This window comes from Cylas formicarius, unplaced genomic scaffold (assembly GCF_029955315.1).
Source record: "Cylas formicarius isolate icCylForm1 unplaced genomic scaffold, icCylForm1.1 PGA_scaffold_4__25_contigs__length_36172078, whole genome shotgun sequence".
Taxonomy (NCBI): Eukaryota; Metazoa; Arthropoda; class Insecta; order Coleoptera; family Brentidae; genus Cylas; species Cylas formicarius.
In genome coordinates this window covers 1,415,921-1,442,305 of record NW_026844334.1, presented here as the reverse complement: position 1 = coordinate 1,442,305, position 26,385 = coordinate 1,415,921, and the positions used below count along the sequence as shown (strand labels likewise).

Below are 26,385 nucleotides of genomic sequence, written 5' to 3'. Positions count from 1 at the left end.
TGGAACAATATTCAAAATTATCATGAAAAAATTTTTACAATTAACAGAGTAATTGGAAAATAAATTTTGTAAATTCTCAATACACAACATAGTATTTGTCATTTGTCAAAATAACAGAAAACAAGATAAGCTTGCGCTCAAAAATATTCGGCAACGAGCGAGGGAAATCTCTATGAAGAACCACTTTGGTATCTATGATTCAATGCACTAAATGCGAACGTACACTGCAGGATTACTCAAAAATATGTAATGTTTTTAACCTTATTTTTGTAATTAAGTTTTAAACGACTTATTTTTTGAAACATGCAGTCGCAATTTGTTTATCACTTGGAGATTTACTTGAGAAATTCTACCTTTTCCCGTGACACTTCTTCCGTACGTTGTACAAGAAACGACTACGAAAAGAATTCGATTTTTTTCAAGAAGAGCGGCGGCGTCAAAATGGAGAAAAACAATTGAATGATCTAATCAAAAGTTCACGGAAAGGTAGAGATCGCCACTTCTTTCTCTATTTTTAGCCACCGTAAAGTCAATAGTTCACTGTGCGAAGATTTATTGGGCTTCTGTGCTACTTTCTGTTCACGTTTAACCCATACCCATTTTTTTGCATTTTCTAACGTTCGGATTTTTTACAGCATTTAAGTAAGTACGTGCATTAAGTCATCTACACCTGTGTTTGCGGAGGAAATAAATTATTATATCCGCGGTGAAAACATTTCTGCATAAAGTTTTGCTATTTATTTGAAACCTGCGAACACCAAAAACCATAAACTTGCTGGAAATAATTACATCTATTCCTCCCTCTAATCGGCAATGGGGAAGTTAATGAGGGCCGTTGGAACAAATACCACGGAAGGAACGGATAATCAAACGAGTCACGGACCACGAGCGTACGACCTTACCACTGCGTATACAATGCGCGAGCTTTCAATGACAGGGACCGCAAAATTTACGTTTTGGGTTTGATATCGGAATCGTTTTTCGAAGCCCGCGGGACGTTGTAAAATATCGGTTGACGGTGTGATGCCGCGCGACGAAGAACGGAAATGTGCGGGGCCCGACTCGACCATTTTTAATTGCCCCGGATGATTAAGTCTAGTGCATTTTTCGTTCGTCAGCGAAACGACTCGACGCAATGGCGTCGGAGAACGAATATTGTTGCGAAGACGACCCGAATTTCGCCGTCGTTTGTGCCTTTTTGGAGAAATTCGGCTCGCAGATCGGAGTCGGCGACGTCGATTTCGTCGAGCTGCAGCGGATGCTCGAGAACGTCGTCGAAGGCAAGAATTTTAGTGAACGCGCCCGTTTTTCCCGTGACCCTGGCTCTATTTCGTATTGTTTCTCGAAAATTTCACCGTAATCCGGCACGATGTTTGTTAGTTAAAGGCGTTCGCGCTTGGGAAGCGCGTTTTCTTGCGAAAACGAACGAGAATTTTCAGTTGTTGCATGTTTACGGCATCCCGTGCCACCAACAAATGTAGTCCCGAAAGGGTTTCTCACTTTTTGGAGGTTATGTTGATGTTAAAGTTAAAAAAATTAGGTGGCGCTTAAGTCTTGAAACGTGGGAGTGTTTTTTGCTTATTCCATGTACAATGCACGGTCAAAATATTTACAAATACATGTGAAAATCAGGTGTTGACAATATGCCAAATTTTGTGGTTTTCAAGTGTTTAATCTTGTGTTCTCATTAGTTTTTGAAGAAGCAGGCCTTAGAGGATTTTTTACATATCATATTTCTATAAATTTTCTGTCAATTTTAGTTACTGTGGATCTTGCAATGTATCTTTCTGGATATCCTGCGTTAAACAAATTACAAACTTTTTCTTGAGGTCTTAAAATTTCTATTCTCTGAGTTTCATGTAGATGCGCCTATCCACTTTCTTTATTTAAGAACGTTACTGGTACTAGCTACTTGCCTGTTAATTTCAAAATTAAATTTGTGTTTTTTATTTTCTTGTTCATAATGAGATGGGCTATTACTACGTGAATTATGTCTGTAATTTGACACGGAATACGAAAATGGATTTTAAACTTAGTATCGACATCTACGTTTTGAGCCACCCCGTATACTTTCTGGACGTTTTCGACCATTTTTTTTTTTTTTGAAACCCAATATCTAATTTTTGAATAAAGTTGTTCTATTTTTTATCCGTTGACTGTATATAAGTTACGGCTAATTTGGTTACTCCGCTACAGCCGATTCCCTCAAAAAGTTGCATTGATCAATGTGCAGATTTGTCATTATCGCTTTTGTATTGACTAGATATTTTAGATTGTTCGTAATACTATCCCAGTTGATTAAAATTGTTCAAACAGAAACATTACCACCCATTTCTAGCTTCTTTACATTACAGTAATTGCATAATGGTTTTATAAAAAAAAAAACGTATTAATGAAGTATTTAAAGTTGCACTGGACTACACGTTAACCTAACCTAACGTTAACGTAGTGTACCGACCTTTACTTTACAGGTTCTTTCCTGTAAAAAGATTTTTTATATAAAAGTAATTTTTGGGAATAATAATTATTATATATAAGCTCTTGATTTTAGTTCATTAACTTCAAATACCTGGGCATGAATATTATGAAAGACAATGACGTCATAATAAGAGGATCCAAACTGCAAATGGATGCCTAGTTTCTCTTCAGGGTTTAATGACACCAAAGGTGCATTGGCTGTAACTTTTTGGTTTTTGGAGATGTCAAGGAAAACAAAAAAAAATGTATGGTTAGTAGCCAAGCGTTTTTCCAAGTGACACTTAAAACAAAACGCTATAAATTTTCTGACCTATAAGCCCACATCATATAATTTTTTAAATGTGTTTAATAGAATCCTTGTTCCGATTACACTTTATATTTTAAAATTTTTAAAAATTTAAAAAAATTTAAAATATTTTAGTCCACTCATTTTTGACAAATCGGCAAAAATAGGAAATTTTTATATAATATTAACTGGTATATATTAAAATCAACTAAGTTAATGCAGTAAAGCAAGAGCTATTACATAATAATAATAATTATTTAAAAAAATTCTTTTTACATAAAAAATCTTCCTACAGGAAAGAACCTGTAGGCCTAAATATTGCCCATACATAGGTTGGCCCTAAAATAACTTGTAACTATTTGCTATTCTTTGCGAGTTGCACCTAGCCTAGTTATCGATATTTTGACTTTTATTTTTACATTTTATTTAGTCCATTGTAACACTTCTAATTTTTTCTTTAGCATTTTTTCAAGCACTTTTTTGTCGAAAATCCTATTTTATGTTATATAATTTATTATATAAGTTATATAAGTTTTTCCTAGATATTTACCACTGGTAACTCTTCAGATTCACACAGAGTCTCTATAGTGTCCAAAAGAGATAAAAACAGACTTGTCTGTGTTCAGTACTAGTTTGTTTTGTTATAACCAGTAGTATATAATATCCAGAGTAAATGGCATGGCTATTAAAAGTTCAGGTCATGGTCTTGCTTTCACTGGAACTGCAGTATCATCGGCATACACTATTACGGTATCTTGCAAAACCAGATGAACAATATTATTCCAAGTTTTGAGCCTTGAGGCACTTGAACATTTGTTTTACTTGCCGACTTTAAACGGCGTATATGTTTCAGATGACTTGCACCTCTTATTCTGCAATTTGGACACTAACGTGATCAACTGTATCAAAAGCTTTTGTGTAGTCTAAAAAATTCACAACTGTTGGTAGACTAAGACTTCATTTTGAGGAAACCAAATTGTCTTAAACTTAATATGTCGTGTTTATTAAGGAAGTTAAATAACCTGACCTTATTACGTTGATTTGGAGGTGCTAGCTTCTATACTCCCTTTCAGTTCCTAAATATCTAGCCGAACTGCACCTGAAACTACTGAGAAAGATAAAAAAGACTGTCCACATCGACCGTTGGGAGAAGACCCTCGTCAAGGTGTGCCACTTGTTCAGCAGCCAGGACGCTTGGGAGGTGGAGAGGTTCGGCTACAAGAAGGCGAAACTGGCCTCCAAGGTGCGCATCCTAAAGGAACTGCTCGAGATGCAGTTCGATTACAACCAAAAGTTCAAGGCGGAAGTGAACAAACTCGATTCGGACGCGTTGCGTTCGAAACCGCTGGGCAGGGACAAGTCCGGACACGCGTACTGGTGCCAGACCGACGAGAACTACCAAATACGCGTGTTCAAGGAGGACCTCGACGACGAGAAATGGACGCTCGTCGCAAAGTGAGTTTAAACCGTAACTATGGGTCTTCAGAGCGTTCTTCCTCTTCTTTCTTTCTGTGGGCATCCACTTCATTACTGATTTCTCATACGTTCGTGTCTTGAGTTGTCGGTAGATCTCCAATATATATCTCATCATATATTTTTGAAATTGCTTCTTGTTTCAAGTAAACCAGTGATGTGGCGCATTTGCTGAGTGCTCTGCAAAAACATCAGCAGCACGTTTTCACACATTCACTTCTCTATTTAGCAGTGCTGTCATCCTTATTTCTTATATTTACAAAGAGGCTTATTCAAATATACATTCCCAAGTGGTTCTTTTTCATAATGTATTTCTGAAATTTTTTTTCAAGAAGTGTTTTTTTTTGCAATTGGAATAAGATTTGGATATTGTTGATTGTCGTCACTACACTAAGCCAACTACGCGGGACCTTTCACAATACCTCTCTTACAGTAGAAAAAGTGTCTCTAAAAAGAAACAAAAAGCTCCCATTCGTTGCTTCTCTTCCGCAAACGATTTGTAAACTACTCGCGATCCATCCTCAGGGACAGGGCGGGCTTGGTCTCCTTAATAAACGCCCTCAGCGACGGCGACGCGAAAATCAGCTCCGATTCCGCCGGCAACGAGGATAGCAACAGCCTCTCCGAGAAGCCAATCATCGACACCGGTCAGCAGGACTCGGAGTCGAAGAAAACGACGCCCGCCGATAGCGGCGAAGAATCGAACCAGACCAAGGAGGAGGACGGGGAACCCAAGAGTACTTTCGACGAGAACGAGCTCGTCTCCAAATACAAAATCAAAAATCTCGACGTCGTCGTATCGGACATAGTGAAAGTTAGTGAAGTGATAGTAGAACCGGTGGTTACTGTGGAGGGGGAGGGCTCGGGAATCGACAATCAGTGTCCGTTTGTGGTGGGGGACGTCGTGGAGGAGGAAGTCATGTACTTTAGCGGTCGCGGCAGCGGAAACGAGTGTCTGACGGGGAACGAGACCGAAGGAACCGCCTCCGCGCCTCAAATCAACAGTATTAGCCCTCCGAAGGAGTGCAACGGACCCACCGAGGAAGCTCCCGCGGATAAAGACGAGATCACGAAGAAGTGCGCGGAAGAAGAAAAAGAGACGAACAAGACTGACGTTGCCAAACCCGAAGAGAAACCTTCGTCGGAAGAAGAAACGAATAGGCCAGCGGAAGAGCCGATCTGCGTTAAGAAAACCGCCTACGTGTGCGGCGATGGCGACGACGCCGTTAATAAAACGGAAGATAAGAAGATCGAAGAGATTGGGGAAAACGAGCTGAAAACCAAAGAAGAAGCAAAGGTGGAAAAGGAGGAAGCCGACGAAGAGGTAGAAGAAGATAGAGAAAAGGCGACGCAAGAAGTTTCTGACGACAGAAAGACGACCTCTACGAAGGAGGAGGAGGAGGAGGAGGAGAAGGAGAGTAACGCGAAAGGTTAGTTAAAAGATCTAAAGGGTTCTTGGTTTCATGTAAAACTAACCAAAGTGTTAATTTTTCAAAGACACTTGGACACTATTTACAAAGCTTCGAGATTGGTTGTTCATAAACCATCCTGTTGGTTTCTTCGGGGCGTAACCTAACAATGATTTTCAGTAGGGGAAATCAGTAGATATATTCAGACCTGCAAACTACACTGACATGAAATTCAAAATTTCTCGGAAACGATAAGATTATTGATATAGAAAATATGATATATGAAATAAAAAAACGTATCCACTGTTTAAAAGTCCATAACTTGCGAACAAATTGACGGGAGTTGCCCCATTTTGGGTGAAAGTGTATCATAAAGTCCAACTTCACTTTTACCTGTGGAGAACACTATTATGGTTTGTGCGCGGATGTTAACACCTACAGTGATATCTTTAAGTTAGATTATGGGAAACCCACTTAGTCCTTTGTTAGCCGAGATTTTTATGGATAATTTTTGAAAATATCATACAAGAATATCCTTCAAGTAAAAGTTTTCTATGGTGGTATAGATACGTGGATGATGTCTTTGCTTGCTTTGTTGGAACGGACATTAAATTACATTAACTCATTACATAATCGTATAAAATTTACTATCGAGATTGAACAGGATAACTCTATTAATTTTCTGGACTTAACTATTACGAACACGCAAAACAAATTAGATTTTTCCATTTACCATAAACGTTCACACACGCACACAGTCATACATAACAACTCAAATCACCCTTATACACACAAAATGGCTGCATGTCACTCTTTTATACACACACTTTTTAATAGGCCACTCTCAACAGAAAATTACAACATAATATCATTAAACAAATCCAGACAACAGTAAAACTCTGTATCCGAAACTTAACACAGAACAAGAAGAATTTAAAACAAGCATATGTATAGGAGAACCCAGAGAAAAAGTTTCTAAACATTTGTCAAAATGTGGCTTAAAAATAGCTTTCAGAACTAACAATACAATAGGAAAATTTTTAAAAAACAATAAAACGAAGTGTCCAAAATCTCAAAAATCAGGTGTCTACAGATTGAAGTACGGATCATGTCCTAAAATTTATATTGGACAAACAGGTAGATCCGCATTAACGAACATAAAAGAGCATTTCTAATTATGCTACATATTTAAACACGGAAAAACACACTTTTGACGACAATTTTCATAATTTACATACAGCCACAAAAAGTATAAAATTAAATTTATTGGAAGCCATGGAGTTTAACAAAATGACACATTGGTTACCGATCAATTAGATTTAAATACCTCGCCATTATTAAAGTTAAATTCTCACAACAGCATTAATTAAGATTTTATTGTGTCATTGTTCGGTATATATAGTAGCAGGTAGTTTGTAAATATTATGTAAAGGGTTGGGGGAAGATGGTTGTAAATCACCCTCAAAACAAACGGGAAAGAGCGGCAAGAAAACGGTAGGCCATACAACACCCGAAACGGTTAATCACCCACCTTGATGGTTTCCCGGCCGGGCTTCTTAGGAGTATTTTCTGGAGGGTTGGGGTTGGTAACGAATTCTTTTTTGTCGGGTAGCTTTCGCTGAAAGACATTGAAACATTATACCTAGTGTATGCCGCCTTGGTCGGCTTGACCCACAATATCCAAACACAGCGTCACGTATCTCGCGATAATTTAACCGTCACATTCCGTTCCCAAGCGAAATTTAGACATTTCTTAACTGACATGTCACAGACTACAGAGCGGACCGCGCGTCACAGACCGTGCGACGTTCACAGACCACAAGACTGACCGAACGCGTATATGTTGGTGGAAGGAGATGTTTACGCGTGACGCACATGCTTGCCATTTGTCAAGGGAAGAAAGCGATATACGTGGTGTTAATTAACTTCGTTGCTCGATTTTATCGCGCATGTAACCTTTGCGTTGTATTTAAAAGAGGAAAACGAGTCGCCGCCCCCAGTCGAAAACGTCGAACCGGCGGCGGGCGACATCGACGAGGCCGCAGAGGCGGTGCAGGAAGAAAAGGATCCGTTGGCAGTTTCCGAAGCGGAGGAGGCGGCGAAACAGCCGCCGCCCGTCAATTTGACTTCGTTCTCGCTCGATTTTGACGAAAACGCGCCGGCGCCGCCCATCCCGGTCGCCCCCACCGGCATGAGAAATTTTCGGAAACGAGGTTGGTAGTCCTCGGAGGCGCGGATAATAATAACGTCTCTATTTCTTTACACAGTGAACATGTACGAGGGTCGTTCGTTAAATCCTCAGCGAAACGTAGAAAGAAACTCTGGAGTCCCGTTTTGGTCTTCAATAGAAACTTGATAACTACTTTTAGCAATTTCGAAGGATTTATCAAAAGATCCTCGTATAATAATTTACAATTTACAATTTACAAAATTTCCGCACTTTAGGTATGTAGGTTATATATTTTTTAATAAGTTAATTTTTCAGAGGAACTAGAGACAAAAATGTAGTTTCCATACCAAGATGACTATTTTTAGCAACTTTTAAGGACTTATCAAAAAGCCCTCGTATAATAAATAGTTTACAAAATTTTCCACACTTTGAACATATAGGGTATATATTTTTTTAAATAATTTAATTTAACATTAGAGAGCAGAGACAAAAAATTATTTTCCACAATACTACGGCTATTTTTAGCAATTTTTAAGGAATTACCAAACAATAATAATAAATAATAAATAAACTAACCAAAACTAGACACAAAAATTTATTTTTCACAATTCGATGGCTATTTTTATCAATCTTAAGGGACTTATAAAAAAACTTCGTATAATAATTTATAAAATTTCCAGACCAGAGACAAAAATTTATTTTCCATACCATGATGGGTACTTTTAACAATCTTAACAACTTATCAAAAAGCCTCGTATGGTAAATAATTTTCAAAATTTTGCGCACTTTAGACATATAGGAAATATATTTTTTTAAATAATTTAATTTTTTAATATTAGAGACTAGAGACATAAATTTATTTTCCACAATACTATGCCTACTTTTAGTAATCTTAAAAGCCCTCGTACAATAATTTATAAAATTTTCGCACTTTAAGAATATAGGAAATATATTTTTTTTAATAATTTAATTTTTCAACATTAGAGACTAGAGACAAAAATTTATTGTCCATACCATGATGGCTATTTTTAGCAATTTTTTTAAAAAAACTTCGTATAATAAATAATTTATAAAATTTTGCGCACTTTAGACATGTAGGATATATATTTTTTAATTGTTTAACATTTGAAACTGGAGACACATTAGTGGCTAGAGCTAAAAAATATTTTTCTACGCAACGATCGTCATCTGTCCGAATTACTAAGGATTTATCGAACGACCCTCGTATAATACCATTCCAGATAAAGAACACGACCGCAATATAAAATAATTACAATATTAGGCACTTTTGAGTTTTTTTTTAATAATTTAAATTTTGAAGAGAAAAATTTTAATTGTAGTTCAATTGATTGAAAGAAAAAAATCGGAATTTACTCTAAAGACTTTTTTTTTTTTTCATATATACAGGGCGGCCTCCGGGAGTGTCGTCCTCTGCGGGGGCGGAGCGCGGCGGCGGCAAACGAATGAAACTTAAGGGTCGCCGCCAGGTGGACCAGGCCTTGCGACGGAGCGTCGAGCAGCGCAAGGAACGGTTACAGGACGGCGACAGCAGCAGCAGCAGCAGCGACGCCAAAGACAGCGGCGCCGACGGGGGCAAAAAATCCGCCCCTCACCCGAAAAAAAACTCGCCCGGGAAGGGGAACCGGGCCGAGTCGGTGGAGGCGGCCGCGAAATCGCCGCCCCCCAAAAAGAAAACTCCCCGGAAGAGCAGTGAGTGGACTGTAATGATTTTATATTATTTCGTAACAAAATGCCGTTTTCCAAATTATTTTTTAATGGCGTTACACTTGACATGCCAATTTTTAAATAATGTATGCTATTAAATATCACGATCCATTAAAAATGAAGGTAGGTATAGTGCTTTCGCAAATAGTGGGTTTTTGATTATTGGACGCAATTGCTGGACAATATACATGCTGAAAATGAGCAACATAGAAAGGAAACGATGATATTTACTTGCATATCTATTATGTCAATCTACACTTATACAATTTGTCCAATATAAAAATATAATAGACCTCTGGCATTTTTAATGCTCTACCTAATGATCAATGTGACGCCCATAAGAAAACAAATGGAAAAAATCTGTTTTCCTTTATTCCAAGGTTATTATTTGGGTTTTACATACAAAAATAGAACATCCCACGTTTTATATTTTCCTCAATTTCTCAGGTTGTATCTCCTATGATTTCTGATATCCCCATGATATTGCATCGTGACACGGGACACAATGTATCGTGCAAAACGCAATTCTTTAAAATGGCGGTTCTAGGTGAGTTCTAGAGAAAAAAAGTTATCGCAACCATTTTGTAGATAATTTCAAAATCTTCGATAAAAAAAAACGGCAATTTTAACATTTGAGCTTGGATAACGTTTTTATCATATCAAAATCCACCTTTTTCTGGATTTTCGTTAATACATCCAATTTGAATTTTGCTCAATAGGGTTGACCACAGAATGATATGGTGGCCTTAGTACAGTCCCTCTGCTAGCTAAAGGGTCACGAAGATATACTTTTTTATACTTAATGAAAATTTCTGTAAGCTCACTTAAAAGCTTAAAAATTTTGGTTTCAGCAAGATACAACGGCAGAAATTGTTCTAAAATTTCTGCCGTGGTATCCTTCTGAAGCCAAAATTTTTAAGCTTCCTTCTTGTTTCAATGGGATCGCACACTATTCTCTTCACAATATACAGAGTGGAGAGTCAGCGTGTCCGTCACTGCGACCCAGAGGATCTATTGTGACTCACACTCCACTTTGTTTCTTTCATATTCAGGACGGGAAATTTTGGCGCTACCCTCGTATACAGCTTTTTAAAATCTGCTTTTTCGTAATTAAATTCGCTAAGAAAACCTTTAGTTTCGCTATCAAATTGAGTAAAAACTTCACCGGATATTTGAAGAGCTGGATGGTCCGCCACTTCTCTTTACGATGTATATACGAGTGTTTATTTTGTTGATAATTATGGTGCTGTTGTTCTTGTGGTTACATGGAAGAGCGCAATTTGCGAATGTCGCCACTCTTGTATTGTAATATTTTGATTTTCAATATTATTATTATTTAAGCAGCCAACAGGATGATTGGCGGAAGGTTCTGTAAGTTCTATTGACGAATTCGGAAGATTTGTAAACGGTACTCGGAAAAAATCAATGCTGAATCTTTAAAAATAAAAAACTCCCAATATATCATCTTCAAGCCCCTTCCAAAAACCGTTGGTAATGCACATTTACCGTTACAGGTAGCACCCCTATTTATTGCAGTCATTATGTGAAAACCAATTCGTCTGTGAAAGCACTATACTATATAAAAACAAACAAAAATAAGCGACTTTCCCGCGTAGGAATGTTGGCGGGCTTGGACATCCCTAGCGAGCAGCAATTCGTCGCGGACCCGCCCATCAGGCAGTCGCGGCGACTCGCCCAGCTGAAGATCAAGGAGCAGTTCGAGACAAAGAAGACCGACCAGGTGACGTCGGGCTCGAAAAAAAAGGGCAAAGAGGACGGCGACGACGACGACGCCGACGGTTACAAGGTGGATAAAAGGAAGAGAAACAAGCAGGACAAGGAGGGCCAATCCGACACTGAAACCCTGGTGGAAAAAAAGAAGAAGAAGAAGAGGAAAGAGAAACCGCTCAGTCAGCTGTTCAACGAGAACAGGCCATGGGAGTCGAGCAGCGACGACAGCGACGACGAAGACGCCGTCGAAGAGGTAAGTCCAGTCAAATTTACTTTCATGAAACCGAGTTTCGTTAAAGTCTACAAGAGCTAAAGTGTGTTCATAGACATAAGAATGTGACTAACTGGTACGAATTAAGAAAAGACCCGCGCAAGCTCTAAGAGTGAAATATGGCCGAATTTAATTATTTGGGGTTTTGTTAGGGAAGATACTAAACAATATTTATTTATTTATGTATGTATTTATGTTTAAATCTAAAGTAAAATTACAAATTATTTTTATTACATACTTAAATTACTTAAAATTATATTTTGATTTTGATGTTAATTGAGACGTAAAAAACGCTTTATACAGGGTGTATGCACAATAAAATTACATCGATTTTGCGAAAGTTCCATAGTGGTCCGCAGGAGCACGGTAGAAATACAATGCGTTCTTCTCGGACGAGAAACCGCGAAGCGGCTTTTATATATATATATATATATATATATATATATATATATATATATATATATATATATATATATATATATATATATATATATATATATATATATATATATATATATATATATATATATATATACAAAGCCGCCACGCGCTACGAACCATTTTTCGAAAGCAATCTTGTTTCCGATCCGACAGGAGGAGGAGGAGATCATCGAGGACGAGTACGAGCTGGTGCTTGACCTCGATCCGAAATCTGACCACGAGTTTTCGCCCGAGAGCGACCTCGAAAACGACGACGAAGACTGGCAACCCATGAAACGAGCCCGAACCGCCCGCAAAGGTGAGTTTCGAATCGAGTATTAATGACGACGTATTCACGGTTGTCCCTCGCAGAATCGGACGCCGAGGAAGCGGACGACTGTCCGTGCCAGAAATGCGGCAAATCCGATCATCCCGAGTGGATCCTTCTGTGCGACAAGTGCGACAACGGGTGGCACTGTTCGTGTCTCCGCCCACCGCTGCTCGTCATACCAGAGGGCGAGTGGTTTTGTCCGCCGTGTCAGCACTCGCGTCTCCTCGAGCAGCTCCACGCGAAACTCGTCGAATACGACAAGATGCTAAACAAGAAGGAGATCGAGGACAGACGCAAGGAACGCCTCGCGTACGTCGGCATCAGCCTGAACAACGTGTTGCCCAGCAAAGAGCCGGCGGAACATCGGAAGAAGAAGAGGAGACTGTCGGGGACGGCCGGGTTGACGTCTAGCGGTGACGAGTCGGAATATTCGAGGTCGGATTCGGACAGCGACAGCGACGAACCCATCTATCAGCTGAGGCAACGCAGGTAATTCGAGGATTTCGAGCCGGGAGCAGCGAAATTCAGAATTCAAGTTTTCCAATCACAATCCAGATCGATCCGGTTCTAGTTAATTAAGTAAACAAAATTCAGAGCCGTAACTCAGCTTGGAGCGATTGTTTCTCCTATTACACCGTTAGGCGTGGAAATATTAGTTATAAATTCAGAATTTAGGGAGTGAACTTTCTAAGAAAAAGTTTGAATTTAAAGTTGCAACTTGGCTGATTAAGTGGGTTCAGGACAGTCTAATAACAAATTTACTTAGTTGAGTAAACAAAATTCTGAGCCATAACTCAGCTTGGAGCAATTGTTTCTCCTATTAGATCATTAGACATGGAGGTATGAGTTATAAATTCAGAACTTAGGGAGTAAACTTTGTAAATAAAATTAAGTAAGTAAAACTTTGAATTTAAAGTTGCAACTTCGCTGGTTAAGTGGGTTCAGGACAGTCTAATTACAAATTTACTTAGTTAAGTAAACAAAATTTTGAGCCATAACTCAGCTTGGAGCAATTATTTCTCCTATTATATCATTAGACATGGAGGTATGAGTTATAAATTCAGAACTTAGGGAGTAAACTTTGTAAATAAAACTAAGTAAGTAAAACTTTGAATTTAAAGTTGCAACTTCGCTGATTAAGTGGGTTCAGGACAGTCTAATAACAAATTTACTTAGTTAAGTAAACAAAATTTTGAGCCATAACTCAGCTTGGAGCAATTGTTTCTCCCATTATATCATTAGACATGGAGATATAAGTTATAAATTCAGAATTTAGGGAGTAAACTTTTTAAGTAAAACTAAGTAAGTAAAACTTTGAATTTAAAGTTGCAACTTCGCTGGTTAAGTGGGTTCAGGACAGTCTAATAACAAATTTACTTAGTTGAGTAAACAAAATTCTGAGCCATAACTCAGCTTGGAGCAATTGTTTCTCCTATTAGATCATTAGACATGGAGGTATGAGTTATAAATTCAGAACTTAGGGAGTAAACTTTGTAAATAAAATTAAGTAAGTAAAACTTTGAATTTAAAGTTGCAACTTCGCTGGTTAAGTGGGTTCAGGACAGTCTAATAACAAATTTACTTAGTTAAGTAGACAAAATTTTGAGCCATAACTCAGCTTGGAGCAATTGTTTCTTCTATTATATCATTAGACATGGAGGTATGAGTTATAAATTCAGAACTTAGGGAGTAAACTTTGTAAATAAAATTAAGTAAGTAAAACTTTGAATTTAAAGTTGCAACTTCGCTGATTAAGTGGGTTCAGGACAGTCTAATAACAAATTTACTTAGTTAAGTAAACAAAATTTTGAGCCATAACTCAGCTTGGAGCAATTGTTTCTCCCATTATATCATTAGACATGGAGATATAAGTTATAAATTCAGAATTTAGGGAGTAAACTTTTTAAGTAAAACTAAGTAAGTAAAACTTTGAATTTAAAGTTGCAACTTCGCTGGTTAAGTGGGTTCAGGACAGTCTAATAACAAATTTACTTAGTTAAGTAGACAAAATTTTGAGCCATAACTCAGCTTGGAGCAATTGTTTCTTCTATTATATCATTAGACATGGAGGTATGAGTTATAAATTCAGAACTTAGGGAGTAAACTTTGTAAATAAAATTAAGTAAGTAAAACTTTGAATTTAAAGTTGCAACTTCGCTGGTTAAGTGGGTTCAGGACAGTCTAATTACAAATTTACTTAGTTAAGTAAACAAAATTTTGAGCCATAACTCAGCTTGGAGCAATTATTTCTCCTATTATATCATTAGACATGGAGGTATGAGTTATAAATTCAGAACTTAGGGAGTAAACTTTGTAAATAAAACTAAGTAAGTAAAACTTTGAATTTAAAGTTGCAACTTCGCTGATTAAGTGGGTTCAGGACAGTCTAATAACAAATTTACTTAGTTAAGTAAACAAAATTTTGAGCCATAACTCAGCTTGGAGCAATTGTTTCTCCCATTATATCATTAGACATGGAGATATAAGTTATAAATTCAGAATTTAGGGAGTAAACTTTTTAAGTAAAACTAAGTAAGTAAAACTTTGAATTTAAAGTTGCAACTTCGCTGGTTAAGTGGGTTCAGGACAGTCTAATAACAAATTTACTTAGTTAAGTAAACAAAATTTTGAGCCATAACTCAGCTTGGAGCAATTGTTTCTCCCATTATATCATTAGACATGGAGATATAAGTTATAAATTCAGAATTTAGGGAGTAAACTTTTTAAGTAAAACTAAGTAAGTAAAACTTTGAATTTAAAGTTGCAACTTCGCTGGTTAAGTGGGTTCAGGACAGTCTAATAACAAATTTACTTAGTTGAGTAAACAAAATTCTGAGCCATAACTCAGCTTGGAGCAATTGTTTGTCCTATTAGATCATTAGACATGGAGGTATGAGTTATAAATTCAGAACTTAGGGAGTAAACTTTGTAAATAAAATTAAGTAAGTAAAACTTTGAATTTAAAGTTGCAACTTCGCTGGTTAAGTGGGTTCAGGACAGTCTAATAACAAATTTACTTAGTTAAGTAAACAAAATTTTGAGCCATAACTCAGCTTGGAGCAATTGTTTCTCCCATTATATCATTAGACATGGAGATATGAGTTATAAATTCAGAATTTAGGGAGTCAACTTTTTAAGTAAAACTACGATGCGGACCATTGCTTAGTCTTCCGAACGTCAAATGTTCTTCAATCTTTAATCACACCTGCAGATGTTAAGCCTTAAAGTGTATGTTACACATGAAATAAGATCGGCCTATGGTCTAATCCTGGTGGGAGAGTTCAAATTGTTCCTTGTTTCGTATTCACAGACAAGCGAAGAGCTACAAGTTCAACGAGTACGACGAGATGATCAAAACGGCTATTGGCGAGGACGTAGACCGTCCGGAGGACACGGCCGGCAATTTGGGCCGCGGCAAAGACATCCAGACTATCGTCAAGGGCCTGGAACCGGAGCCGAAAGCGCCGAACGGTAGATCGGTCGACGACGACGACGACGACAACGACGCCGTCGACGGGGCGCGTCGCAACCGACCCCCGATCGGCAACCTGCAAAAGATGCTTCGCAAGAAGCACCGCAAATTGAACAGCCTCGAGATCGACAGCGAGGACGAGGACATCTCCGACGAGGATTTCCGCGGGACCAGCTCCGACTCGGAGGAAGAAGAGGAGGAGGAGCAGGAGGACGACGACGCCAGCTACGACAGCGACGATTTCCGAGGCGGGAAAGGGGGCGGCAGACGCCGCGCCCCCGCCAGGAGGTCGGCCAGGGCGAGGGTGCGCCGTTTCGACGCCGACTTCATTAACGACGACAGCGATTCGGAGGAGGCGCCGCGACGCAAGAAAAAACGCTCGATTTGGGACGAGACGTCGGAGAGCGACGCGTCGGGCGGCCGCAGACGGCGCGCAGGTGGCGGCGCTAAGAAGAAAAAGAAGAAGAAGAAACCGGGACGCCTGGAGGACTCGGACCTGGAGCAGCAGCCGCGGCAAAAGAAAAGCCGGCCGAGGATCAAGTACGGCGGGTTGACCTCGAGCGAGGAAGAGGATTTGGGTCGGGGGCGTCGCACCCGCGGCAAGAAAACCACCTACGTCGACACGCTGGGCTCCGACACCGACGAGGACGTCTATAGGTGGGTGTGGCTTTATGTTTGTCTGTTCTCTGTTACTCCGCAACGAACCGGTTTCATTTCAATTCATTTGCATAATCAGGATGGGTCAAAAGGGTCGATGTCGACACAAGTTCATTCTTTTAAATAATAGAAAAACAATTTTGACATGATCAGACGAGTAGCTAGCACCAGTTTAAGTTCTTAATATTCCGAGATACGACATAGAAAATAGATTATCTGACAAAAATGGTCGTTGTGCAATATTCTAATATTCATACTAAAAGGGGAGACGATTTCAAAATAATCGGGAGGACACTTTGCTTTGCAAAGGAAATATTTCACGACGATACGGGCCATTCCTTAGTCTTCCGAACGTCAACATCATCACCGATAAATGATCTCGCACGCTGGAGATTTCGCCTTTAAATTCAAAATTTAAGCCTTAAAGTCGAATTTACAAATGAAATAAGATCGATCTAACATCTAACCCTGCTGGGGGAGTTTCAATTCATCTGCAATTGAACTACAAATTCAGCGAATATGAAGAGATACATCATATAAAAGATATTGTACTTCTTGCTGCGGAAAAAAAGCCTTTTTTTGTAAAAGAGAATGTAAAATTTCAATCAAAGGATTTAAAGAGTCTTGGACAATTTATTTGTTAAGAATTTTGTAAACTGTTTTTGAATTTTTTTATAAGTGCGTAAATAAAAGCTATAGACTTTTTGTTAAAAACAAAAACAGACCTAGGACTTTGAAAGAAGTATTTTGAGGTAAAATTAGAGCTTTTGTTAATACTAGGTCTTTTTTTTTAAATTGAACACCATTTTTTTTTTTAATCCATTTTTGAATTCTGTGTCATATTTCACGTATAATTTATGCAGCGTCTTTTTATGAACAAAGAATAAAAAACAAATTTAATTTTGAAATGATCAGGTAAGGACCAGTTAAAGTTCTTAATTTTCTACCTTTTATTTACGAGCTAGACGTTTTACAATATTCTAGGCCATATTCATACTAGCAGGAAAAACTAGATGATCCGGAAAACACTTTGCTCTGCAAGGGAGATATTTTCTATATGACCATTCCTTAGTCTTCCGAACGTCAGCATTCCCACCCATAAATGATGTCGACTCTCTAGTCACACCTGTAGGTGCGGATATCGTCTTTAAATTCAAAATTTAAGCGTCGAAGTCGAATTTACAAATGAAATAAGGTCGGTCTAACGTCCCACCCTGGTGGTTGGAGTTTCAATTGATTTGTGTTTGATGTTCGTAGACAAAAAAATGACTACAATTTTAACCAATACGAAGAGATACATAACATAAAAAATTGTATGCTTCTTGTTACAGAAAAAAAAAGCCTTTTTTGGTATAAAAGGAGAATGTAAAATTTCAAGTCAAAGTATTTAAAGGTTTTTGGACAATTCGTTTGTTAAGAATTTTTCAAATTGTTTTTCAATTTTTTATAAGGGCCGTAGAGTATAATAGCTAAAGAATTTTTGTTAAAACCAAATGCAAATTTCAACTCATACTGAGAGCAGAAACGACAACTTTTTGTTCCAAGTGAGAGAGCTAGAGATTTTAGAATTTTTGAACCCAAGACTATGAAAGAAGTATTTTGAACTAGAACTACAGCTAGAGAACTAGAGAACGCCATTTTTTAAACCCATTTTGGAGTTCTGTGTCATATTTCACGTATAATTTATGTAGCCTCTTTTTATGAGCAAAGAATAAAAAACAGAAATTTAATTTTGAAATGAACATGTAAGTTTCAATCGTTCCGTCTTTCGCGTTTGTAGACAAGGGAAGACCAACTAGTTCAACCAGTACCACTAGATATATAATATGAAATATTCTGACGTTCCTGCTACAGAAAAAAAAGGTTTTTTTTTGGACAAAGGAAGTGTGTAACATTTCAAGTCAAAGTATTCAATGGTTTTAGCACAATTCATTTGTTCAGAATTTTTTAAACCGTTTTTCAGTTGTTTTACATGCTAAAATACATTAAATCTACAAACTTTTTATTAAAAACAAATGCAGTATATAGCAAAAAATGCAAATATTGTTCATAATATTCTTACGCATATCAAAAATTAGAAACGACCGCGGACATATAGTTTTTCAAAGAGCTTTTTTTTTGCATACGACGATGCGGCCCATTCCTTAGTCTTCCGAAAGTCTTTAATCGCAACTGCAGATTTCAAGCCTTGGAGTCGAATTTAAAAATGAAATAAGAAAAAAAAGGCTTTTTTTAGTACAAAAGAAGACTGTAAAATTTCAAATCGAGTCAAAATGTTTTTCTATTCTATTCTATTTTCTACTCGCACTTAACGGCTTAGTAAGGGCAGAAACGACAACATTTGTCAGCTAAAACTCTCAGGGGAACATTTAGAGCTAGAGATTTTAGAATTTTTGGAGGAAGCATTTAGAACCAGAGCTAGAGCTTTTGTCGATCCCAAGTATTTTTTTAAATCCATTTAGCATCTTACTTTTTGTGAGCAAAGAATAAAAAACAGGTATTTAATTTTGAATTAACAGATATGTAGCCAGCACCATTAAAGTTCCTTAATTTTTATTTTATTTATTTTTATTATTATTGGATATGGAAGTAAAACGAGAGAATTTAGACCCAATCTTGATTCTCTCTTTCTGTTAATGGTTTCGTCCATCGTGTCTACGTGGTCTCTTCACTCCGTTCCGCAGTTTCTTGTTCTAATAATGATGATGGCCTTCAACTACTACAAGTCTTGCAAAGCGAAGTCTAGCCTTAAAGTTAGTTACTTAAATTAACCTATCTTGAAACAACAAATATGTCAAAACTACAGCCCATTATCTCAAAAATAAGAATTTTTCAAAAAAAAAAATTTTTTTCAATTTTCTTTAAGATTTTTGTTTTCATCTTTTTAATAACACTTACTAAAAAGTTTTTTAATGCAAAAAACTGACTCATATAATTTTTTTTTATTTTATTTAGGATCTAAATAAATAGTTTTCATTCATTTATAGTTTTCTGTTAATAAATTTGATTAGCTTAAAAATTATTGTCGCTATAAGTGATTTTGTTACTAAGAAGTCAATGATTTTATTTGAGAAATTCGGTTTGTCTGCAAGTTTTCTTGATTTACGTGTAGATCTATGGGAATTTGATGACGATCATCAGGCTTCTTTAGAAATTGTTCGATCAATTAAGGTTGAAAATGACATAGCCGAAAGAGCTGTAGCATCGATTGATAAGTATAATGATAGTGGCACTTATAATGAAGAACAAAGACAGTTTTTGTTATAAGTTACAATAATTTTCTTTTTTCGTTTTTCATTTTTTTTTTTTTCGTTTTTCATATATTTCACCTCCACACTATCACAATACCAATGATTATTCATACATTCATGGAATTGTAGAACTTATACCATAAACATTGATTTTTCTAAGTTTTACATTAAAAAATGACGGTTAATGTCAAAAAAGCAGGAATTTAAAAAAAATCTATATCCAAATATAACAAAAAAAATTATGAGTCAGTTTTTTGCTTTAAAAAAATTCTTATTTTTGCGAGCGTTAACTCAAAAATTGAGATAATGGGCTGTAGTTTTGACTTTTTTTTTTTTTTTTTTTTTCATGATTATCAACGAAATTTTGGTATGGGAATGGGATATGGGCAGCCTAGTACTTGCTTGCTTAAAGGCCGTAAACTTTCCTCCCAAGTCAGAATGCATCCAGTACGCAATTGATTGATATTGTTGTTTATTAGATAATATAGTGGCCCTGCTACAATAAAAATTGATGTGCCGCAGGCGGCTTTGATATTTTCATAGAGAAGGGAACGATTTTTCGCGCATGCCTCTACATTTCATCCACTAACCTGTACTCTTGCTCCATTTGAAGAACAGAGTAACTTGAAGCCATAATACAATCCTATGGGGTTTTAAGATTTAGCAACTTACTGAGCCATCCGACACCATTCTAATTTAAATTGAGAAGGATTTATAAATTCGCCGTTTTAGATTAAAAATAAATCCAGGTGGCCCCTCAGGTTTTTAACGAATAAAAAAAGAAATTAAAACTCTCTTTTTATTTTTTCGTAATGCAGTATTGTCTGGTTCCTCTCAAGAAAATAGCTTTCACTTTATATTTTCTTTTCCTCGCCTTAACGGCGTTTAAAAATAAACGAACTGTTTGTAATTTGTTTGCAATTTGACTACAACAACCACAACTTTAGTATCTTTCGACTAATCCGGCGGGTCAGCCGATATTTTTTGTTCTATTGAACCGAAAACCTCTGGATTCAAATAAAAGCAATAAAAACTTCCGATGAATTTATGATGGCACGATGGTAATCGTTATAGTTACAGTTATAGTTATAGTAGTAAAACGAACTGTTGAATTCCGAACTTTACGTTCTTTGCGAACTTTCCTCCGAAACAGGAAGAACGCGCGCAAACCTCTGAGCGACGACGACGACGAGGATTTCGTCGCCAACGACGACGACGACGCCGACGAAGACGACAAAGACAGTGCGGGCAAACGAGACGAGGACGGGGACGATGTGGACGACGACTACGAAGAGGAGAGAATGGAAAAACGAGCCCTGATCGTGCCGAAGATCTACATCAAGAAGCCGTCGGGCGACAGGAGGCCTACGACGAAGACGTCCAACAGGCACCACCACCAGGAGGCGGCGACGGCGGCCGCGCCGGAGCCGAGCGGCGTCGACCTGGAGGAGCAGCGACTCCAGGCGCTGAAACGGGCGGAAATGGAGGCGGCGTTGCAGCGGACGTTACGGGAGGCGGCCGAGGAATTGGAAAAGGACGACGACCTCGAGGCTCAGCGGATGGCGGAACGCGGTCTCGTAGCCGAACCGCCCCCGACGTACCTGGCCCCGCCTCCGCCGCCGACGAAGATCGTCCACGAGCCGATAGTCAGCAACGTGACGGCGCTGATAAGGAACGACGACGAGAACGACGATTTATCGGAACCGCCCGGTATAGCGTTGCCGTTGTTCGAGGAGTTGGGCAATAGGGCGCAGACGCCGGAAGACGCGCGGAAACGGAGGGGCAGGGGACCGGGAAAGAACAAACGCAGTCTGGAGGAGTCGCTGGCGAGTCTGGCGGGTCGGGGGGCGGTCAAGGGGGACGGGAAGCCCGCGATCGAGATCGCCGCGCCGCCGCAACCGTTCTCCCAGGCGCAGCCCGCCCCCTCGGTCATCACGCGCATGCTCCAGGTGAGTTCGCCCCTTACGCCATTAATATATTATAATTAGATAATTACAGCGTGTGTTGGTTAGTGGTGACGTCGGCGCTCGTATCGCTTTCCTCTTGTGAAGTCGCTATTTAGCGAACTTATTTTACTATTTCGAGGGCGTGTTCACATTTGCGGGGTTTGAGATTAAGGACACACAATCAAAGAAATAATACAGAAAGTAACAAACAACAAGCAGTACTATTATATTTAAATGCGTAATAAGATTTACGGAAAAAATATTAATACAAAAAAATATTAAAAATATTTTCATCTAACATGCGCTAAAAATGACGTTAGTTTAGGCTCTTTGAACTTTTTCTTTGATGGTGCAACACAAGCTCTGCGAGGGAAATATTTTCTACACGCACGACGATACGGACCGTTCCTTAGTCTTCCGAACGTCAACGTCATTTCCCTTCCATTGGAGATTTCGTCTTTAAATTCAGAATTTAAGCCTTAAAGTCAAATTTACAATACGTAATATAAAAGCTTTTTTTTGGTACAAAAGGAGAATGCAAAATTTCAAATTTCAAGTCAGTATTGTCATTGTCATCTTTTTCCGAATCAAAATCAATCGTTATTTCATTCTACAACTGCTTTGACTTTGCTGGTTCATCTTTATTCAAAATTAACGTAAACATAGAATACAGTCGAACCTCTGTAATTCGAATCTCTCTGTATCTTCGACCTATTTTAGAGGCCTTCGTCGCGAAAACTTAAAACATTAACGATAATTGATGAGAAAACGGAGATATTAAAAAAGTCGAGGGTGGTATCCAAGAAAAAATTATTTGTCAACCATATGACATGACAGGCCGGAAAATGAACAGTTGAAAGCAAGTACAGCATGACTGGGAGAATTTATTAACTAGCACTGTTTGGTGTGTATTTTTTTTTTTAATTTGAAATAAAAGAAATATCATATTTAAAGTAAACTTGTTTCACAATCCCTTAAAGTTCAAGTTTGACTTCGTTTCTGTGATATAATATAAAAGGACCAAAAAGGATATGGCATTTTAAATTTAAATAAAAATGAAATAAGCAATACTAAAACAAAATATTATTTACTTAGTTTCTTGCTGCTTATTATCACAAAGTTTTTGAACTATCCCTTGAATTTCTTTGTTGCAAATTTTACAAATCGTTCTATACCCAGATTTAATTGGATCTGTCGTTTTAATTTAAAATAACCATATGATATTTTCTTTTCATTCCAGCTATTTAAATGTTTTCATCTAATACCCTGTTTTCCGCTAGTTCCGCTCCTCAGACAAAAATAAACAAATTCATGTTTTTTTTTTTAATTCAATGATTTTTGATTTTTTTTTTATAGAAATCAACGTTTGCCCAATACTGGTTGAAATGTTCATCAGATTTAAATTTGGGATGTCTGAATTATACACGATCAGATCGAAATCGACTTTCGAATGTTTAAAAATTATCGGCCCGTATTAATTAGAACGCAAACAAAAAATAACATTACGTTTAACACTGTCGAATACAAACTCTTTAACTCTTTAACCGTAGAACCACCCGGGTCAGGCGACGATGTACCCCATCGGAAGCATAAGGCCTAAACAGTTCGCGACGATGCCCGACGACGATTCGGACGAGCCGAGTCCGTCGGGGGCGGCGCCCGACTCTCGCGACTCGTCGCCCCACCACATGCCCCCGCCCATGCCGAACCATTACGGAGGGGCGCGGGGCCCGCCCCTCGGCATGGGATACCGCCCGCCCGCCATGAACCACTACCCGAGGACGATGCCGCCCCCGCAGCAACACATGCGGGCAGCGCCGCACATGTACCATCCGTTGCCGCCGCCGCCGCCGCCCCACCGGTACCCGCCCATGAGTCAGGCGCCGTCGCGAGCGCCGCCCATGATGCCTTACGCGCCGGCGCAGGCCGCGACCGGCGCTCCGCCCCCGCCCGATCCGTACTACGACGGTTACCCGCCGCAGCAGCCGCCGCCACCCCTCGAAGATCACGCGATGCCGCCTCCCGAATACGAGAGCCAACCGTATCCGCCGCCCGTCGGTCAATACGGCGGCGACGGCGGTCCGCCCCAAGACAACGGCAAGGCCTACGACGAGGACGAGCCCGAGGCCGGGGGCGGCGAATTTGGCGGTTTGGTGTCGTACTTTTCGAGTCAGCGCGAAGACGACCTCGAGTCGTAGTGTAAGTGACGCGCGTTGGGCGGCGGGGCGGTCGTTTTGCTCTGCGCTCGCGGGATGCGAAAGACTACCATTTTTTTCCACTTTCTTTTGTTTAGATAACCACGTCGTTTTATGTAACTGAAAGTAGTAAGTAACTAGAAAAAATCGATATCGATACGGCAGTATCGATATCGCCGTAGGAGCGCTAAATTTTTGACATCGAAGTGGCAGTTTACGTTTTTCTCTAAGTCCGCACCGTAGAGAAAGTAATAAAAGAAAGTTTTCATAGAATTTCATAGAATTAAAACTACTAGAAAAAAGTTCGCATGAAACTTATGTCGTTTCGGCCATTTTCTTCCCGGTTCTTTTGTTTAGATAACCACGTCGTTTTATGTAACTGAAAATAGTATCTAACTAGATAAAATCGATATCGATACGGCAATATCGACATCGCCATAGGAGCAGTAAATTTTTGACATTGAAGTGGCATTTTACGTTTTTCTCTTAGTCCGCGCCATAGAGAAAGTAATAAAAGAAAGTGTCCTATTTCATACAAATAAAACTCCTAGGAAAAAGTTCACATAGATAACCACGTCGTTTTATGTAACTGAAAATGGTACTAACTAGAAAAAATCGATATCGATACGGCAATATCGATATCGCCGTAGGAGCGGTAAATTTTTGACATTCAAGTGGCAATTTGCGTTTTTCTTTTAGTCGTTTTTTATTTTTAAAAAGATGTCTACATTTTACCGCCGCTAAAGATCATTCAACATTATAATTCAAAATTCCTAAGAAAAGGTCTCGCCTAATCCATATCGAATCTAAACTGAAATCGACAAACATCCACATAAAAAAACGACAATTCGGAAAACTACATTCACTACAGTTTTAACGATTCTATTAAATATCCTAATCAAATATTTAACTAAATTATAACTTTTGCCCCATAAAAACAAATTTACAGCTTTTATGAACTTTTTTACATATTTCTACCTGATGAATACCCTGTTAAAGTTTCTCGGACCATTTTGTACACAACTCGAATCACTAACGACTTAAAAAGACGATTTTTTGAACTGACTTTATAGTTTTTCTTAATTACAGACTTTACGTCACATACCTTTCTAAGAGTATTAACTCTATTCCCGATTCTGTGCTTAAAATAAGAACCGTTTGGCCTGCGATCAAAGCGACTCCGGCGGACGTAACTAGAACTACGAACTACGATAAAGCAGAAACCTACGCGGACGACGGAAAATCAAAGCGGGTTATTTAAAACGGAGATTTTCATCGACCGCATAATGTTTTAGTTAATTTAAAGGTATCCCCACTATAGAAAGCTTTTTAATTTCGGAACGTGTTTATTTTTATGTTCGAAGCCTTCAGTTTTATTTGCTTAAAATTATTTGGTGACTTATTAAGGAACTTAAGAGAAAAATAGGTTGATCAAATCTGAGGAAACGCAGGACTTGTTTTCCTTAATACTATTTACAAATCTCGTATTGTTAAAACTTCCAGTTCCAGTTTATCTCAGTTTAATTTTTTTGTTATAATTTTTTGACAGTCAAGTCAGATCCTCGATATTGTTTTTATTGTTTTTTTTTAGAATAACTACCGTTTCTTCCGTGTTGCCCATTGCTGTATCCGTAACCAGAGATATTTTTGCTTTTTATATATTAACAATAGCAAAGGTGATACCACTGACCTCTCTGACCACAAAACGGGATCGATAAATACGTAGATAAAAACGGAAGTTAATTTTGAAGCTTTAAGAACCATTTACCACCACCACAGACTCGGAAACTAGAGAGTTTGGGCACTCCCCATCTGTTACTTTTTCTATGGTCCGTGCCACGTGGCCTCCCCCCCCGTATCGACTCGGTCGATAATTTTCAATTAAAATCAACTCCCGCGGGCCTAAGATGTAGCAAAAAACTCCGCCCCCGATGCTAGCTGCAGTGTAAATAAATAATTTTTTTATGATACGCATTTTTTGTATATAAATCACAAAATGTACATATGTTTCCGAGGGAAAATAACATAGTAAAAAAAAACCAGAGCAGGTGGAATATAGTGCGCTCGAAAATATGCATTTTTTTACGAACCTGTTTATTTATACGAGAGTGGGGAGGGGGTTCGGTTGATCGAGCGCGACGATCCCGAGGGCAAAAAAAAAAAACCGTGTAAATTGTCCCGCGTCTATTTTTCTATGTGTAGATCGATGAATGCGTATTGCGCTTGTAAAAATGTGCATTTTGAACCGTGTAACAAATAAATAATTAATATATATGTGTCGTTTTATTCTGCAAGGGGGAACATCACTCGCATGCCAAACTGATAAAGTATATTTCGGGTGTTCTCAAAGCGTTTCATTAATTGAATTAATTAATGACACTAATCTCGGCCTACGCAGATTACACAAAAGCTTTCTCATAAGATTCTTGTCAAAAAATTGTTAATAAAAAAAATACATCAGAAACGTAACCACACGTATGTCCTCCCCTAGACAAAATTTGCGAAAACAAAAATTTTGCTTGTTACCGCCAGGTGAAATTCCTAAAAAATAGCAAATCACAACATTTACA

The 26,385-nt window shown here is 38.3% G+C and overlaps 1 protein-coding gene across 1 annotated transcript; it reads left to right on the top strand.

Moving 5' to 3' along the window:
• Positions 1 to 934: 934 nt before the first annotated feature.
• Positions 935 to 25,242, top strand: LOC132700619 (remodeling and spacing factor 1-like). The gene is made up of 11 exons (XM_060668046.1): positions 935 to 1,280; positions 3,838 to 4,219; positions 4,763 to 5,667; positions 7,623 to 7,859; positions 9,224 to 9,526; positions 11,158 to 11,525; positions 12,138 to 12,282; positions 12,336 to 12,783; positions 15,605 to 16,423; positions 20,828 to 21,623; positions 23,171 to 25,242. Exons 1-11 carry the CDS (start codon positions 1,136 to 1,138, stop codon positions 23,816 to 23,818), a joined length of 5,196 nt encoding a protein of 1,731 aa, XP_060524029.1. The 5' UTR covers positions 935 to 1,135; the 3' UTR covers positions 23,819 to 25,242.
• The last annotated feature ends 1,143 nt before the right edge of the window (positions 25,243 to 26,385 follow it).

Bases quoted from the DNA above. Each gene is read 5' to 3' on its own strand.
- LOC132700619 (XM_060668046.1), top strand. From the start codon at position 1,136: ATGGCGTCGGAGAACGAATATTGTTGCGAAGACGACCCGAATTTCGCC. The intron at 4,220-4,762 runs GTGAGTTTAAAC...ATCCATCCTCAG, and splicing joins AAATGGACGCTCGTCGCAAA to GGACAGGGCGGGCTTGGTCT. The intron at 12,283-12,335 runs GTGAGTTTCGAA...TGTCCCTCGCAG, and splicing joins AGCCCGAACCGCCCGCAAAG to AATCGGACGCCGAGGAAGCG.